The following is a 17,951-nucleotide window of genomic DNA, read 5'->3' on the forward strand; positions in this document are numbered from 1 at the left end:
GTAGCCAGGTTGGGCAAAGGGCAAGACGCCGGACGTCGGGGTCTTTCCTCAGTGTTGTGGCGCGGAGGCTTTGAGGTCAGAGGAAACGACTAGACGCAGTGGAGGGTGGCGGGGGGAGAGCTGGGAACTGTCAGTGGAGAGGGCCGGGCTCGCGATCCTGGCAGGGTTCCGAGCTGGGACCTCGGCTGACTTAGTTTGCAGGCAAAGGGCAGTTTCGGAGCTCCGCACGCTCCGGGAGCAGCCTCTTTTGTAGCAGCACCTGAAATGCAGGGACTGGTGCACTAAGCAGTAGCGGCGACAGCAGCCACAACGACAGCCCTGGGGCCCTGTATAGAAGCTTCATCCCCTTGTCTTTGTGTCCGCCTGCATCCCCAGACTCAGAGGCAGGTATTTGGGTTTTCCACTTGTATTTGTCGTAGTGAGTGGGGCTAGTGGGAGGTAAAGGAAAGGCAGGTGCAGTGAGCAGCCCCGCCTGATCTCAGCGAGAGGTAGAGCCGACCTATGGAGCTGCTTGCTGCTCCGTACTGTCCCCATCCCTAGCTGCAGCCTCCCTTCCGCCTACACGTGTTTACCCGAGTCCTCTGAAAGAAACCACTGCAACACTGCTTCAAAGGAAGACTTAAAGAGTAGATTAGGGAATGTGGAATTGGCTCTCCCATCACTCACCGCAGATGCGAACTCGTGCTTTGGTTTGTTTTTGGTTAGCAAAGGTTTAGTCAGCTGTTGAAATGTAATTTCCCACTGGAGTGGAAGAAAGTGAACAAGTGGAAGTTACTTTGTAATTATCACTGGTTACTTTTTCATCCTGTTTTCACTGAGACAGAAAGACACTCTTTGAGGGAAAATATATAAATCAACTAGTTTTATTCTCCTGTTGAAGTGTGCAGACTTTTTTATTCATGATGAAATCAGCAGCTTTTGCCCATTTTTGACTCCTCCCCCCACTTGAGTCGTTTCACCTCCAAGTTCTTTGAGGGTACAGATTGTGTCTTCACTGTCATTAGCCTAGCCAATGGAAAAACATCCATCTTAAAATGGAATCCTCAAGAGAATTTGTTGGATAAATTTCCAAACCTAATTGTTTACATTGTTGTTTTTCCTCTAATTTCTCACCTCAGCGGTTTTTTTTTTAAGCTATATCTGTGCCGCTCTCCAAGTGAACAAATCTATCTGTGTGTATTTTTTATGCATGAGCCTTTATATGTGCACCTGCCTAAGAGGTAGCTGAATCAGGACACTGATGTTTATGCTAGCTAGTGTTGGATCTTTCTGAATCATTTGCATTTTCTTTATTTGGTTATTTGATTGTTAGTTGTCTAAGAGATAGATACCGCTAATTTAAATCAATAGTATAGTGTAGTAGATGTGCATAATAAAGCTTAACAGTTCACTGTCTCCCTTTCTCCCCCTCAGTCCTGTTCTTCAGAGATAACCACTTTTAACCTTATTTAATTTTAGATCTGTATGTTGTATAATAAGTTAAACTGATAATTCTTTTTTAAATTGACTTTTTAAGATAGTCTGCACCATCCACAATCTCTCTTCTCCATATTTTTGAACCGTTATCACAATTTTTAGTTTTCATATTGGTTAGTAATATATTTTGGCTCCATTCTTGATAAAATGAGGAAAGTAGTGATTCTACCTGTTCCTTTACCACTGTAGAAACCAAATCCACTCCCACCTTTCCTTGCCCTTTATGCTATATAGTCTTTCCTCAATTATTTGGATTATCCAATGATTCCTGACAGTTCATTACTTAAGAGTTAAGAAAGCTGTCTAGGAGCTTTGTACATATGGACAGGCTTGTTGATGAGCATACTCTGTTTTAGGATAGCCGAGTAGACAGCCACATCTTAACAGGGCTCCTACAAATTACAGAATTAAGAGGAGTTTGCTTTTGTTACCAGTGACTAGCAGCTACTTATTGTGATTTGCACACAATTTGTTTAATTTCTTTATGGAAGAAACTTACTTTTTTTTGCTTGGATAAATAATTGATAATTGGGTGCTGGTGGCTGAGGTGACTTTTCTATTCTTCAGCCCTTCAAATTATTTTTCTCATTTCAAACCCTCTTCTGGCTCCCGTTCACCATTGTTTTCACCTTTTCTATCTGAAGCCTTTGGATCTTAAAGTGGCTGGGCAAACCTCTTGACTTTGTAGCGTGTACGCACACGTGCACGCAAAATGATTTACAGTAGTTTCTTGAAATCTTTCATCAACTCATGGCCCTTTTCTGTTCTTCGTTATGAGTTTATACATTTTAAAACATTTTAATGTTTTTAATGAGTTTTCTAGGCAGGTATATGAAAAGTGTCCTATTACCTTAATTTAGAATTCTAGATTTTTATTGTGGAAGCTGAGAAGGAAAGAATGCAGCGCTTGACCAATGGAATGTCTTTTTAGTGGTATACCTGGGCAAGAGAGGGATTTTTTGTCAGGGACCTTTTTTGTTGATTGAATGAGATTGATTTTGGATCAGGTTTCTTAATCTCCAAGCTGTTCTGTTACACAATTCTGGGGGACCATTTGCTTTGGAATCCATGCTAATAGGACCCCTCAGGATCTACACATGGACCATCTATCTCTAACCTTGAAACAATAACATCTATCAAGATTCTTGAGAGAATTAAAAACAGATCACATGCAAAATACCTAGCACAAAAACAAAAATTGATTAGTCATTTAAGTAACATTGTAGTGCCTACTATTAATAGTCCTTGAGTAAAGTTTCTTGTTGGTGTCTACATTTCCTCTTTCTGATTTCCCTCACTCTGAAAAGGAAAAGTTAGCGATAGTCTGTGGGTTAAGTTTTAGGTAAAGAGAAGAACCTTATTGATATGAATATTCAAATAACAAACTTCCTCTAAACTCCTATAAATGTCATGTGTCATCAAAGGAGAAATGTTCCATCTTTTCCTTTATATACCATTGAAAATCTTTGCTTTTGTTTTAGAGCTGTGATATAAATTTATGATTGTGTGGTTTTTCCTGTTTCATATTATCTTGAAATTTTAAAATGATATATTTTTTTACTTTGAAGTGTTCAGATTAGCATTTCCTCCAAGTTAAATTGAGAAAACGCTGGCTTAATCTTTGGTTGATCTGCCCAAAACTCTCCTTTTCCAGATATCTTGGAAGATCTAGGACTCCAAGATGTTTCCCTTGAAGGATGCTGAAATGGGTGCTTTTACCTTCTTTGCCTCGGCTCTGCCGCATGATGTTTGTGGAAGCAACGGGCTGCCTCTCACACCAAATTCCATCAAAATTTTAGGACGCTTTCAAATTCTTAAGACTATCACTCATCCCAGACTGTGCCAGTATGTGGATATTTCTAGGGGGAAGCATGGTGAGTTGTTGTTTTCTCCATTGTGTGTTCTCTACTGTTACCCTGATTAGGTTACAAATATATAATGAATATATGAAATCTGTATGTGTGTGCATGTGTGCCTTCACCTTTCACTCCAGCCAAAACTAGTCATTTGAACTTTCTTGGCTACATTTGAATGATTCATGTTTCTCAGATCTGAGAATCAGGACTTTTAGTTTTCTCTCTTAGGGAAACCACCTATTCTTAAACATATTTCTTCCACTCTATAAGAAGGAAATGAAAGTTTTAATGTTAGAAACTTTGGAATTCTCTGTAGGATTATATTTTATGATTGAATGTAATAATTTCGACTAAATCTCTTCAAATAAAAAGAGAGCTACTAATTTTTTTTTTTTTTTGAGCTGCATATAGGATTCCATTTAGAGAACTAAAGGAGAAAAGTTGAACCCAATTGGTTAAAAAGTCAGTGTTTCACCAAGAGGATGTTTACTGCCCTTTCAGTAATATAGTCAGGTTTTTCTATGTCCCATGTCTTGGACCATTCAGGTTGCTGTAACAAAATGTCATAAACTGAGCAGCTTATGAACAACAAACATTTATTTCTCACAGTTCTGGAGGATGGGAAGTCTAAAATCAAAGCACCAGAAGATTCCATGTCTAGCGAGGCCTACTTCTTCATTGATAGCCATCTTCTCTTAATAACCTCATACAGTGGGAGGGTCAAGAGAGTTCGCCCAGGCCTCTTTTATAAGAGCATTAATCAAAATTTGAAGGCTCTGTACTCATGACCCAATCACCTTTCAAAGGCCTCACCCCCAAATACCATCACGTTGGGGATTAGTTGTCAACATATGGTTTTGCGGGTGACACAGATGTTCAATCTATAGAGTCCCTAAAAATGTTTATGGTGGCAATATTGTAATTATTTAAAAATTATTTTTGGAAGCTTAATTGCATGCTGAGGTTTCATTTTTTTCTTACATTTTAAATGTATTTCAGTGAAATGTATTTAATTTTTCAGACATATATTTCAAAATAATTTGTAAAAGTTAATCCTATATACTTGCTGATATTGAACTGTTTTTTTCTATAAAAATGACATTTTCATGTATTTGACCTAATATGAAAGGTTCTCAAAAAGGCAAACTATATTTTCTTTATTGTTTTGCTGAAAAATGGGTTAAATGATACTTTCAAGTAGTCTGGGTTATGTCTTAAAAATATTTGCTATGGAAGTTCTATAGGCTTTGAGTAGAAAATGTTTTGGGTAATATTATCAATTGCTAATATTTATTGAGTGCTTATTATGTATTAGGCAGCATTCTAAGTGCTTTATATATTTTAATTAATTCTCTGAATATTGAGGTCCTGTTATTTTCATTTCACAGATAAGGGAATTTAGGCACAGAACAATTAAGTAACTAATCCAGGAACTTTTGGCAAGGTTGTTTTGTTGTTAAATAAAAAAGATGAAACTTTTTGCTGAAGTTTTTATTTGTTAAGTAGCTTTGATTACTTTAACTAAATGTTTAAAAATGATAGAAATAATTTGGAGTTTTTGTATCACTGAAAAAGTAACTGGTATTGCCAGTCTCCCCCCATTCAATTACAAATTTTCAATTGTCTGGTTTGTCCAGTTCCAAAACCACTCTAGACAAAACTTGGAAATACAGTAGAGACTCATTATCATCCATAGCTGGTGACTATAATTAGTCTTGCTGTTTTACATCTGCAAATTTGAAGTATGCCTGTCTTCCAAGTTATATCTCTTTTCAGTTTTCCCTATAGGCTTTCTTTTCTTAGGATAATTGACTCAGTAGTCCTAGATATTTCTTGAGGTCCTTTTTTTTTCTCCCTCTACCTAAATGAGCCCCTGTAAACACTGAACCAGGAAAAACTTTATATATAATATAATCCCTATGGGGAACACTGTTGGTGACTTTGCACAGGAATCTTTTTAGTTATCAATGTCAGATAAGAACCGATCCCCTAAGATACTGTAAGACTCTGTTAGTGTTGAAGACACCTTAAGAATCTGGGTAGTTTTTTAAAGCTTGTCCACAATGTTGCTAGTTATTCTGCTTCTCCTGCTTGCCCTGCTAGATCTCAGCAACCCTCTCTTTTAGGGTAACAGAGGTCATAGGTATATTTAAAATTCATATAGATTAAGTTTGGCTGCTTGGAATGAAAATATCAGTGATTATAAAAAGTCAAGGAATTTGATTATCTTATTTATGTTGGCAGTACTCATTGTCTTGAAAAGTTGTATGCATAAGGAATAAATAACTGAATTAGAGAACATGTTTATGTAAACATCTCTTTGTTCCACAGCATCTTAATCTTTTCAGTTGCATTTAGTCTTACTTTTTCAGACTAAATTTGAAGTTTCTACTCAATGGTCTCCTTACTGAACACATACTTATCAATGATGTAACAACACATAATTTGGGTTTGGACTCCACTTAATTGTCTTCTCAAAGAATTTTGATTTTATTTCCTTTTCCCTCATTATTCTGTTCTTACCATACAGATTATTTACATTTTGCCACTATTATTCCCCACTCCCATCTTCCCTTCCTATTTAGAGTTAAGTGTGACTTGTGGTTGCTTTTAGTAACATGTTTTCAAATGTTGAGTTAGCTCAGAAATCAAGATTTCACTGATTTCTATAGATAATTCAAAACTGATTCAAGACTATATTAGTTTCTGGCTAACTCAGTAGGGTGAAGTAGTTATTCTCAAAAATAGTGGAGATTTTATTAGAATTTGAGATCTTGGTTTTAAAAAAAAAGTTAAGGAAAATATCTTTAAAATGAATAAAGCAAATAAAGCATGAAACTAGTTAATAAATTTAATCTTTTTATTTTGAGCTGTAAATCTCAGCAGTGTTTAGAAGCAGAGAGAAGGTTTTAAATTGTAATACCGTTTTATTTGGTATTGATTACCCAGAAATCTTTTTGTTATTGCTAGTGAAATTAAGAACAAAATTATTTTAACTGATAGATTTGAAATTCAAGTACAGAATAATAGAATTGTTAAGTACCTGTAAGATAATTCATTCTATATCTCTAGCTGTATATAATTTCAACCTAAGTGTTTATATCATTTCAGAGTTCCATCAGAGAAATAGAACCAGTAGGATATATATAATTATTAATTATTAGTAATTAGTTTATGTTATAGTGGAGGCTGAATAGGCAAATCTGAAAGCCATAAGCACGACGCCAAGGAGGACACTGAAGTCTTGGATAAGAGCTGAGCTACAGTCCCTGGGTAGAGTTTCTTCTTCAGAGAAGTTTCAATTCTGTTCTTAAGGCCTTTACAACTGATTGAATCAGGATCACCAAGATTATCTAAGACTATATCTCTTACTTAAAGTAAGCTGATTATAGATTTTAATCACTTATAAAATACCTTTGCAGTAAAACCTAGATTAGTGTTGTAATAACTGGAGGCTAGAGCCTAGCCACATTAACTCATAAAATTGACTATCACGGTGACCTAGTAACAATACTGTTTTTTAAGCACAGAATTTTTCTTTGTTAGTTTTACTATAAAAATATTTATTTAAATATTATATTTAAAAGGTGATGAGCTAGTCTGAACTTTTACTGTGAATAACAAAATAATGATGCAGTATGCTAATAATCTTTCAGATCATTTTAACACATTCACAAATTTTCTGTTAAAAAATATTTAATCTTTTTTTTAAATCTCTTTCCTTATCCTTTGTTATCTTTTATGCTCCATATTATGCTCTCTTTAATTTCTTAGCATTAAATTAAAACATACAATTCAAGCTGTATGTATACTACAGTGATACTTGACATTCATCAGATGTTAGATTATTTTACAGTCTTATATGTTCCATTCTTTAAAGTTCATTTTAATGTCACATTTGTTTTTTATAAATAATGCCACTACATTGTTGACATATCTGGCATATTATGATTCTTAAATATTTTTGTCATATTTATTCTGTGAAACTATATCGTTTTTTATAATAAACGGAAGTTATTTTTAAACAGTGGTTCAGAATTTCAGTATGAAGAAGACTCTCTAATAATTTCTTGAAAAAAACTAGTTTGTATTGGAAACATTGTTTTGGTATACATTTTGTTACCTCTGGGAGAAACTTTGATATTCTACCAACCATCATGGCTCTACTGTGTTAAAATAATCCTTCAATATGCCATGGGATTCTGAAGCTTTGGCAAACTGTGGTTTATGATATTTTGAAGGAGCTTCCAGAAGAAGCCTGACAAAAATATTTTTCTAAATCATTTTAAGCCTGGCAAATTTTAGGCTAATGCCACACACTTTGGAAATCTCTCATAGATATTGAGACTTAAATTGTATAATTTAAAATTATTAATTAATGGAGTATATACATTTTAATAAATTCTGATGTTTTTGTTTTAAAATTAGTGCTATTGAGGTATTATTATGCCTAATTTGGAACATACACATATACTTTCTACATAGAACAGATTTCTATTTAGGTAATGATTGTTACCATATGAGACTTATTCATTTCTAATGGCCACATTATGGCTTTACTCGAATTAACTCATTTAACAAGTATTTTTATATTTGATGTTTATAGCTATAGTGCTATTCTGGACAATGGAGATACATTTTGAACTAGACCAATATTGTTCCTACCATCATGAAAGGTATTATCTAGTGGAGAACAGTCATTAAATAAAAATCTATATAAATCTTTAGAGCTGAAATAAATGCTACAAAAGAAAAATAAATTGTAGAATAGATTACAGTATAGGTGGAGCAAATTAATTGGAGTGGGGCAGAAAAGTGTTCCTTGAGGAAGTCACATTTAGCTGAAGAATGAAAAATAATAATAACACTTAGATCATGATTGCTATATATCAGGCGCTATTCTAGGGTCTTATTATATACTAATTTCAAACTCAGAACAACTTTATGAAATAAATGTTATTTTCTTCATTTTACAGAAGAGGAAGCTGTGGCATAGAGAGGTTAGCAAACTTCCTCAAAGTATTAAACTTGAGATTTGAGTCCAGTTAGAATAGTCTCTGCTCTTAACCACTTTGTTTCATGATAGGCATTAATTGGGAGAAGGGAATAAGGAAGATCATTTTAGGCGATGGGAATCCTCATGCTATTACCTTAAGGCACAAAAGGGGAAGGAAGTCCAATGTGATTGGAAGTTAGTGAGCAAGAGGTAATATAACAAAACATAAAGCTAGAGAGGGATTACATATTCAGATTTATTATTTTATCACTTAGACTTTGGTATGAAAATATATTGGAAGGGAATGAGAATGTGAAGATCCTTTAAGAGATTGTTATAGTAATCTAATAAGAGATGATGCTAGTTTGGACTCAATTGTAGCAATTGGAGCAAATTGTACAGATTCTGTAAACTGTTGGAAGATAGAAATGTCAGGATATTTTGTTTGGATTTGAGAAAGGGAGATTTCTCCTAAGTTTCCAGCTACAGCAGCCACTGGGATAGTAGTACCATCTACTGAAATATTAACAAGCTTAAGGAACAAACTATATGTTCAGTTTGGGTTCTGTTGAGTTTGAGGTGACTTTTATATTAAACTGAAAATTTGTCTATAAAAGCTGGAGTTCAGAAGAGAGTCCTGGGCTTGGAATAAAATTTGAGAATTTTTCAACCTTGGGAGTAAGTGAGGAGAAAACACAATATGAATACCCAAAATCAAAGGTGTAGGAACTAGAAATATTTAAATTAGGGTTGAAATGATGCCATTCTATAGAGGAGACAGGAGAGGTAGCCAGATAGCTATAAGGAAAACTTGGAAAACATGATAAGATGGAAAGCAAAGAAATGTAGCTTCTCATTTTGGTTTTCCAATGGTATTATTTGCTTTTTCTTTCTAGAACTTCACGGTTGTACTAAGTTGCTTGGAGTTCAACTTTGCATGCTTTTTCCTTTATTGAATTGAAGAACAGATTTTTTTATTTCATGATTTTCTTCCCTGTTCCCTTTTTCCTTTTTTCCATAAATGTTCTTTCCTTTAAGTTCCTGTTTAGATCACTTGGAGTCTTTCATCTAAAAATGATAGCTTTTTTTCAAGCATTTTTAATTTTAGTGTTTCAGATCATTATGTATAATGCCACCACCTTAGACAGTTTGAGCTTCTAAGTTGTAACCCATGCTGTATATATACACATACATACATACATATGCACATATATATACATATACATATACATATATATATCTGTTACTGTGTCAGACAATGTGTTAATCACTAGGGATAACTAATGAATAAAAATAAATTATAGACTGACACTCAGAACTGTGCACTCTTATTCATAGACAACTGATCTGTTGGGAAATAAAAATTACATCATAATAGTGATTTTGTCTACCAAAATTTTATTACTTAATTTTAGAAGACCCTAGGATGTTACAAACAATCCCAGTATGCTTTCTGTCTTTCTCCATAGTCATGATTCAGAACATTTCTGCTTTTCTTGAGTTTCTGAACTCAATTTCACAGATCTTGTGTTGGTCCCACGCTGTCAAGACAATCTGTCCCTAACTCCCAATTTCCCCTTCCCTTCAAAATTTCTATCTTCATCCAAACTTTTCCTTCTTCTAGCCTGTGTCAGAAGAAGTATCACTTCTTTTTTCCCAAAGGTAAGCCTTTCCGTCTGTTTTTTCTGATGCACAGGGGAAAAACTCTAGAGAAAAACACAAGATGAAAAGAAATTGTTATTTAATGTATTGTTTTATATGTTGATCCTGTTCTGTATATTTGGTAATTATGTAGTCAATATAGAGTTTGATTCTTTTAAAATACCATTTGTACTATTTGTTAATATCTTTAGCGGTATATATTATTTTGCTATTAAAAATGTGATAATCAAATATGAAGTGGATGTGTTTTGTTTTACTCAGAGAGACTGGTGGTGGTGGCCGAACACTGTGAACAGAGTCTAGAAGACTTACTTCGAGAAAGGAAACCTGTGAGGTACTGTGTAACGTCAGGAAATTTAAATGAAAAGCAGAAATTTGCAAACAAATACATTTTAAATAGAAACTTCAGGGTTTTAGTTTCTTCTGTTACTTGTTTAATGATAAAATACAGGTGCAAATTTTCATTTTAGGAAATTTAATTCACGGGCCTCTTAGAAATTCGTCTTTGACATTATCCAGTGTTCAGCTGTTGTTAGGTAGGCATTCTCCAAAGTACTTGAGAAAAATTCCTACGGGAAATATATTTGAAAATTTCTTAAGAGGGATACTGGTATTCCTAGCGACACAGTAACTGTTTTAAGTAAAGGCCATGCTGAAGAGTGGTGAAAAATAATTATGATGGCTTGGGTGGAATTTAATCATACAGTTTAAATTCGGTTAATTCAATGAGCCAGTAAATTTATTTTGTATTTAAGGCATGCTTGACAAGAGGAGAATGTTTTCTAAATTTCATTATAAATATTCTATTAAATGAGCTTCTTCAAATATTTTCTGAAATCATATTAAAATCGTCAAAAATATTTCTTTAATGAATTAAAAAATGTTGTACAAACCAATGAAAAGTACTTCCCAGGGGTCTTTACAGGATTATAATTATCTATTCTTGTTTAAAGAAATATTCTTGTTGGTCAATACTTTTTAATCAGTGCTATATTCTAGAAGAAAATAAATCTCTTTCAAGGGAGAAAAAAATGTATATTACTAAATAGTAGTAATGTAATAGAAGCAAAACAAATTGAACAAAAGTACTTTCCTTACTACTTTAAACGATTTGGTTTTAAGTAGTCTCCGAAATGAAAGATGAGGATATCAAGTATACCATTCATTGCCTTATTTTTCTATATATTTAGAAATAGCTTAACCTTATATAGTGAATATGTTTTTATAATTTTTGTATGTCACAAATCTTTGACTTTATATTTTAAGAATGTATTACTCTTTGTTCACCAATTTAAATTTATACCTTATAGGCCCCTGGTACTACAAACAATTTTCTGTTAAAGCTAGTTGACATTAAAATTGAAAAGCAATTCTAGCCACATCTTTATGAAACAACAACAACAACAACAACAACAACAAAACAACAGTTGATTTTAATTCAGCCTGGGTTAAATTTGTATAAAGATTGGGAACAAATTATAGCCATGTCTTCATCTAGGAATTTTAGCTGAACATGGGTTAAATTTGTAAAAACATTTACAGTTCAGTATGTATGACAAAAAAGCCACTAACTGCTAGGCAACCTTGGATAATTCTCTTAATCATTTTCCTTATCTGTAAAACAAGGAGTTTTATTTGGTCTAGGATTATTCTAAAGGCAGTTATTGTGAACTTTATACTTTATTTAATATGCATTACATTTGATAATATAATATTGACCAATAGCCTTTATAAGTATATATTTTTATGTTTTCTTATACTAATATATAAACCTATTATTGCCTTTTATTTAAATGGTAGATTTCTTGACAGTAGAATCCATGATAAGTGTAAAATTACAATGCTGTAATTTAAAAGGCTAAATTGTTATAGAAACATGTATTTTATGATCCAAAAATCCCAGTATTAGAGGACTTGCTAAATTATTTATCCCTCGGTACCTCATTTGTCTTACTCTAGTCCAACCCTGCCTTGGTATTTAACCAAAAGAAAACAAAAATAAATGTCCTTCAAAATATTTGCACAAGAATATTCCCAGAAACATTTTTCATAGTAACCCCAAACTGGGAAGAACTCAGATGACCATCAGTGGGAGAATGGATAAACAAATCAGAGTATATAAATCAGCAGTACTGATGTGGACAATACCATGAGCCACCTTAAAATTATTCTGAGCAAAAGAAGCTAGACACAAAAGATTATATTCATCTATTTATGTGACAATCTAGAACAATCATAACTCATCATTCATGGTGGTAGATATAACAACAGTGCTTGACTCTGTTATGGGGATGGGTAATACAAGAACTAATTCAAAATAGCCTTGAGGGACCTGCGTGGGGTAATGTAAGTTTTTTACATCTTGATCAGGGTACATATTCTTGCAAAACTTTTCAAAGCTCACGGAAATAGACACTTAAGGTATGTGCATTTCACCTATGTAAATTATACCTTCATTTTTTTTTTAAGCCTATTGAGTTATTTACTTTGCTTCAGTTGTGAATCCCTCATATAACAATATTATGGTGTTAATGAGGATGTTTGAGTGAGTGACATGTTTCTTTGTATTTCTTTGTTTCTATAAGAAGTAATAGTGGGAATTAGTTATTGCTTCTTAAATAACCCTAACACTTAGTGGCATACAATGATAAACACTTATCATTTCACATAATTTGTCTGAGCAGGAATTAGTTTAGCTGAGTTGTTCTAGCTCAGGATCTTATAAGGTTGTAGTCAGCTAAGGCTGTAGTCATTTGAAAACTTGACTGGGGCTGGATGATCTGTTTATAAGATAGCTCAGACATTCTGTGACAGTTGTTGACAGGAGGATTTAGTTTTTCCGTGACTTGAAGGCCCTTCCACAAGCCTTTTTGCTGTCCTCACAGCATAGTTGCTTAGCTTCTCAGAGTGTGCAGCCTCTGAGAGAAAAGAAGCAAATGTGGAAGTTGCAATGCATTTTATTACCTAGTCTTAGAAACCAGTATGTTCCTGAGGTACATACTAGCACAGTACCATTTATGCAATATTCTATGGGACTTGGAGGTCAGCCATTAACCCTATTTGGTGTGGGAGGGGACTAACAAGAATGCAAATTCCAGGAGTCAGGGGTCATTGAGGATCTTCTTAGAGGCTGGCCATCACAGAAATTTTTGAGATCATCAAGTACTTAAAAAAAAATAGGAGTGAAATAATCAACATTAACACTAGCTGAAAAATAACTGCTAGGTTTTCTTATAAGAAATACATTCTTAAAATTATTTAGTATTTATTCTGGGCATTTGGGGCAGAAGAAGGAGTTTATGAAGGAAGAGAGGGTTGAACATTAGGGGAATATCAAGAAGTATTAGAGGTGTAAAAGGGTCTTCACAGACATAGCTACGCTATTGGAATTGCTCTACATCCTAAAAGTTGATGTTACCCATGCTCTGGTGTTCCCAGCCATTCTAAAGGACTCTATAAGCCACAACTGGAGTAGTTTTCTGGTCATCAGAATGTATAACTGTAAAATGTTTGTTTTGATCTCCACATTTCCCTCTCTGTCCATATCATCCTTTCTTGACTTATTAAAAGGACTGAGGCAGAAAAGGGAAACTGGTAATTCAGAGGACAAATTTCCATTCTCATTATTTTACCTCAACTCTATTATGTGATTTTTTTTTTTTTACTTTTAATTTACTATATTAGGATAAAGTTGATATTGCTTTGCCAATAAGATTAAATCTATCAGCCCGTGAAATGGTTTATTTTTCTGTGCTTGTCATCCTTTATCCTTGTTTTAGAGATAATAAATCTCATAGTAATGAACATCAATAGTTTCAATAGTGTAAAGGTGTAAATAAGCCACTTGTCTTCAGTGCCTTTGTATATGTCTTCATGAGGAGAAAATGTTACTGATGGAAGCATATTTTTTGAACAAATAGATGAACATAAATAGGATTAAATGCAAATTTCATATTATGCCATTTATCATTTTTAATGGTCTTTTATTTAAATTAGAACATACAGTAGCTTTTATGGGTCTTTGTTCTATATTATACACACACATACACACATATATGTATATATACAAGTAAGATATATATAAACATTTTTGTAAAGTGCTTTTTTTCATCATTCTGGTAATAGACTAAAATTCAATATTTATTCATTTTGAAATATAACATTCAGCACTTAAACAGTCTTTGAGTAAAAACGATTCTGTCAGGTTCAATTCTAAGTTTTTATCTGATCCATTCATCTAAATTAACTTTGTGGAAAACTATTTGACTTTCCATGTGTTTGGATTACATTAGTCTCCAATAACAGAGCAAGTTTCATATGCTGATTTGATGTGCTACAACTTTAATTAATTCTATAACCTGTTTACGGAAAATGAGAAGGTGTCCTTATGGTTTATAAATCAGTTCTTTCCCCTACTGCCAAAAGTAAGCACCCTGCACCTGTAAGAAAGACTAATGCAAAGTAAACAGGAAATCTATTTTCAATGGGTTTGCAATTTGAGACCCATGGTTTTTGCTTGTCCATCTGTCTTTAACTGTTGCAAACGCTAAGCTGCTAGTTGTCTGGTAGTTATTTGCAGTTGATTGCCTGAACTTAAACACCATTCAGATATATATCTTATTGGATTTATAACATTTTGAAGAAAATTTTAAATCTCTTGCAAAATTGGTAGGATTTGGTAGGGGAGTAGAGGAATGGAGGAATGGAGACTAGCAAGTTAGAGGAGTCTTTATGTCAATTTACTCACGAACTTTTTTATAACAAATTTAATATCATTAAACTAAGCAATATTGTACTAAAGCATAATAGTGGTAATTTGTATTACAAATATATTATTGCTTAAGACTATCTTGCGGTTTCAGACCTTACTAACAAATTAGGCACTCTCTCTTTTTATAATTTTAATGGCCATAAAACCCTTTTGAGGATTCATGTTATCCAAACAGAATAATAATTTTGTATTATGTATGACCTGGAGGTATTATTGAGTCATTCTTTTATAAAGTTATGTGTGTGGATAATTTTCTAACTTGGTTTAAAAGAGAAAAAACACCTCACTTTTTTTGTTGTTTGTTTGTTTGTTCAAGCTCAAATATGAGGAGTTAATTTTTGGAGAATGCTGTTCTCCTTTTAGTGGTTTTTATATGTTACTTATGCCAGAGTTCAGTCTTGCCAATATTTCCAGTTTCAGTTAAATGATCAAAATTATTTGTTGGAAACATAGAGGCATGGAATTCAATTAAACTCCTATAACTAGTAGGTTTTAAGAAAAAAAGTAGAGTGTTTAGAAGATGTGTTTGAAATCATCTAATAGTGGTGCCTTGTGAATTTGCTTAACTGCTACCCTAAAGCCAGATTCAAGAGGCTTAAAAGTAGAGAAATTGAAATCTCAACTCTTTTCTGAAATGTTTTCCACAGAATGTTAAAAAAGGGTTTACACCTTCATGATTCCTATTAAAACAAGCTTGAGGAAATTGTAAGTCTATATGCCATTTGGAAAGTATTTTCCTTTTGTGTTAGTGTTATTCAGAACATATACTTTTGCCTCATCTATAAAAATGCCAGCAAGTATATAGTTCATAGACATAGATATTTGGCAAAATTTTAGCGCATGCAGTAAAGTTTCTTCATTGTCCTTAAATTTGCAGGTGAAGATGGGATGAGTAGTACAGACATATTTCTTTAATAAAATGTAGTTTGTCATATGTTTTTAGGGTTATGGTTTTGAAAATTTACCAGAGAATGATCAGCATTGCAGAGATTATACTTGGAGACTTTGATAGGAAACAGGCTATGTCTGCAGCTGTTCACTCGCTTGGTGGAAAACATGATCTGACTTAACTTGGATGAGTAAGTTTTATTTGCCCCAATTAAAAGATTGTCTACTCACTGAATTAGATATTCTAAAGAATTTTGGACACATTGTAGAATGCAGTCCAATGTTAGATAATGAGCCACAGGTCATAGTCATCAGAAATAGACAGTAGTATTCTTATTTTAGAATATAACCTGATGTTGGAAGTTAAGGCACTCATACATTTTCTGCCTTCAAGGGCCCGAGTTTCAAAGTGCATTTAAAGTTATTAAAGTGTAGTCAAGTAACTTAGAGATTTATATAAATGATGTATATTTTTCTTCCTATTTTGTTTGTTTTGTTTAAAGATGGAAAATAATAACAAAAATGCTCTTTACTCAGGCTTGGAATCTTGCAGATATCTTTGCTTTCTCTCTCTCCTGTCCCCTGTATCCTATTACTTGTCAAGTATTGTAACACATTCTTGCTGATATTTCTCTCATCTCTGCTGTCCTCTACATTCTTTAGTTCAGACCTTCATTAACAAACAGCTTGATTATTGCCTAGCAGCATTCTCCTAACTGGTCTTCCTGCCTTTAGTCTTTCCATATTCCAATTACTACTACTTTTTACTTCTACATTGGTATTTTTAAAAATCAGACCATTCCCTGCTCAAAAATATTTGGTGACTCTCCATTTGTGTGTGTGTGTGTGTGTGTGTGTGTGAAGAAAATGTATTTTACAGTCATAATATATAACTTCAATTTAACTCTAAATTATTTCCAAATAGTGGCTAAATTGTACAAATAGTTTTTTATTGTAATCAATATATAGTTGAGGAGATTGAGTATCAGAAAATTAAACTATACCATGAAGGCTGCCCTATCTTTTTGCCCAACAGTGTATCTCCATTCACTGGCACAATGTAGAACACTTCTTTAAGTAATTCACTTAGCTCTGTCCTTCTATCGGCATACCACTGAACCAAAGCAAGAATTATATTTTTCTTCTCCAAATTCCTTTGTTATAGTGTATCTCTCTGGTTGTAACTTTCCCCTTCTAGCTTATAATTGTTTGCCTGCAATTATAGAATTAAGGAAGGTATGATTCACTTTCCCTTATTAACCATACTTTTTTCACATGTATAGTGTAATTTTTCATTTTTCTGTCTCCTAAAGTTGTTAGCATGAGTTTGCATATAGTTAATGTATTGTAAATCAACTATTGAATGAACTAATTATATTTTTAGTTTATTCATGCAGTTTGAATTCTATTTTCCTATTATCTTCCTTTAAATCATGTGCCATAATTTTATTTCCCAGAAAAATAAATGATTTTTGGTGAAAGTATACAATGTTGTCTTGGTAATTTGTTACTTAATGTCTTGGAAATTTTTTTTTTTTTTTTAATATAACGATTAGAAGAAACAAATTGTCCATTTTCCTTCTTAGGGCTCTAGGAAAGAATCCACTTCTAAGCTCATTTAGGTTTTTGGCAGATTTCTGTTCCTTGTAGTTGTAGGACTGATGTCCCTATTTTCTTGATTACTATCAATCAGGGGCTATTCTTAACTCCTAGAGGCCTTCTGTAGCTCCAAAGCCTTCTCCATCTCCAGTGGAGAATCTCCCTAATAACACATTTCCTTCATGCCAGGAATCTCTTATTTCCACTGTCTAGATCCAGATTTCAAGGACTCATGTGATAAGGTCAGTCTCACTTAGACAATCCCCCTTTAGGTCAGTGGTGCCATAAAGCATAATGTGATCATGGGAATAAAATACATCATATTAATAGTTCCTAATAAAAGGCATACATCAGGGATTACAGGTCATGTTAACTATCTTAGAATCTGCCTACCACAATTTGGTTAGTCAAAATTTGGGAAAAGTTTTTGGTCTTTAGCAAATGTGATATTTGGTGTTCTTGTTTGAATTAATAAAATTGTGGCCGAGCTGCTGGGAATTGCAGTGTGCTGTGTTAACAAAGCACCCCCAGCTTCAGTGATTCACTAGAAGCACTCACAGAACTCAGAAGTCATTATACTAATGGTTCCATTGTACTTATTATAGCGAAAGGGTACAAAGCAAAATCAACCAACGGAAAACAGTCGGGCAAAGTATGGAGGAAAGCAGGCAAGAAGCATTCCAGAGTCTTCTCCCAGGAGATT

General features: G+C 33.6%; 1 protein-coding gene across 2 annotated transcripts in view; it reads left to right on the plus strand.

Moving 5' to 3' along the window:
- Positions 1-83: 83 nt before the first annotated feature.
- The window catches only part of TBCK (TBC1 domain containing kinase), a 154,000-nt gene continuing 136,132 nt past the window's right edge, over positions 84-17,951 (plus strand). Inside the window, exons 1-3 of one of the 2 annotated variants that reach the window (XM_016160823.2) lie at positions 84-387; positions 3,131-3,350; positions 10,252-10,324. In XM_016160823.2, coding sequence (XP_016016309.2) covers positions 3,158-3,350; positions 10,252-10,324 — 266 coding nt within the window. In that variant the 5' untranslated portion in view covers positions 84-387; positions 3,131-3,157. The remainder of the gene's footprint in view (positions 388-3,130; positions 3,351-10,251; positions 10,325-17,951) is intronic. The other variant, XM_016160822.2, reaches the window with a different exon arrangement.

The sequence above is a fragment of the Rousettus aegyptiacus genome, unplaced genomic scaffold (genome assembly GCF_014176215.1).
Source record: "Rousettus aegyptiacus isolate mRouAeg1 unplaced genomic scaffold, mRouAeg1.p scaffold_m13_p_10, whole genome shotgun sequence".
In the NCBI taxonomy this organism is placed as follows: Eukaryota; Metazoa; Chordata; class Mammalia; order Chiroptera; family Pteropodidae; genus Rousettus; species Rousettus aegyptiacus.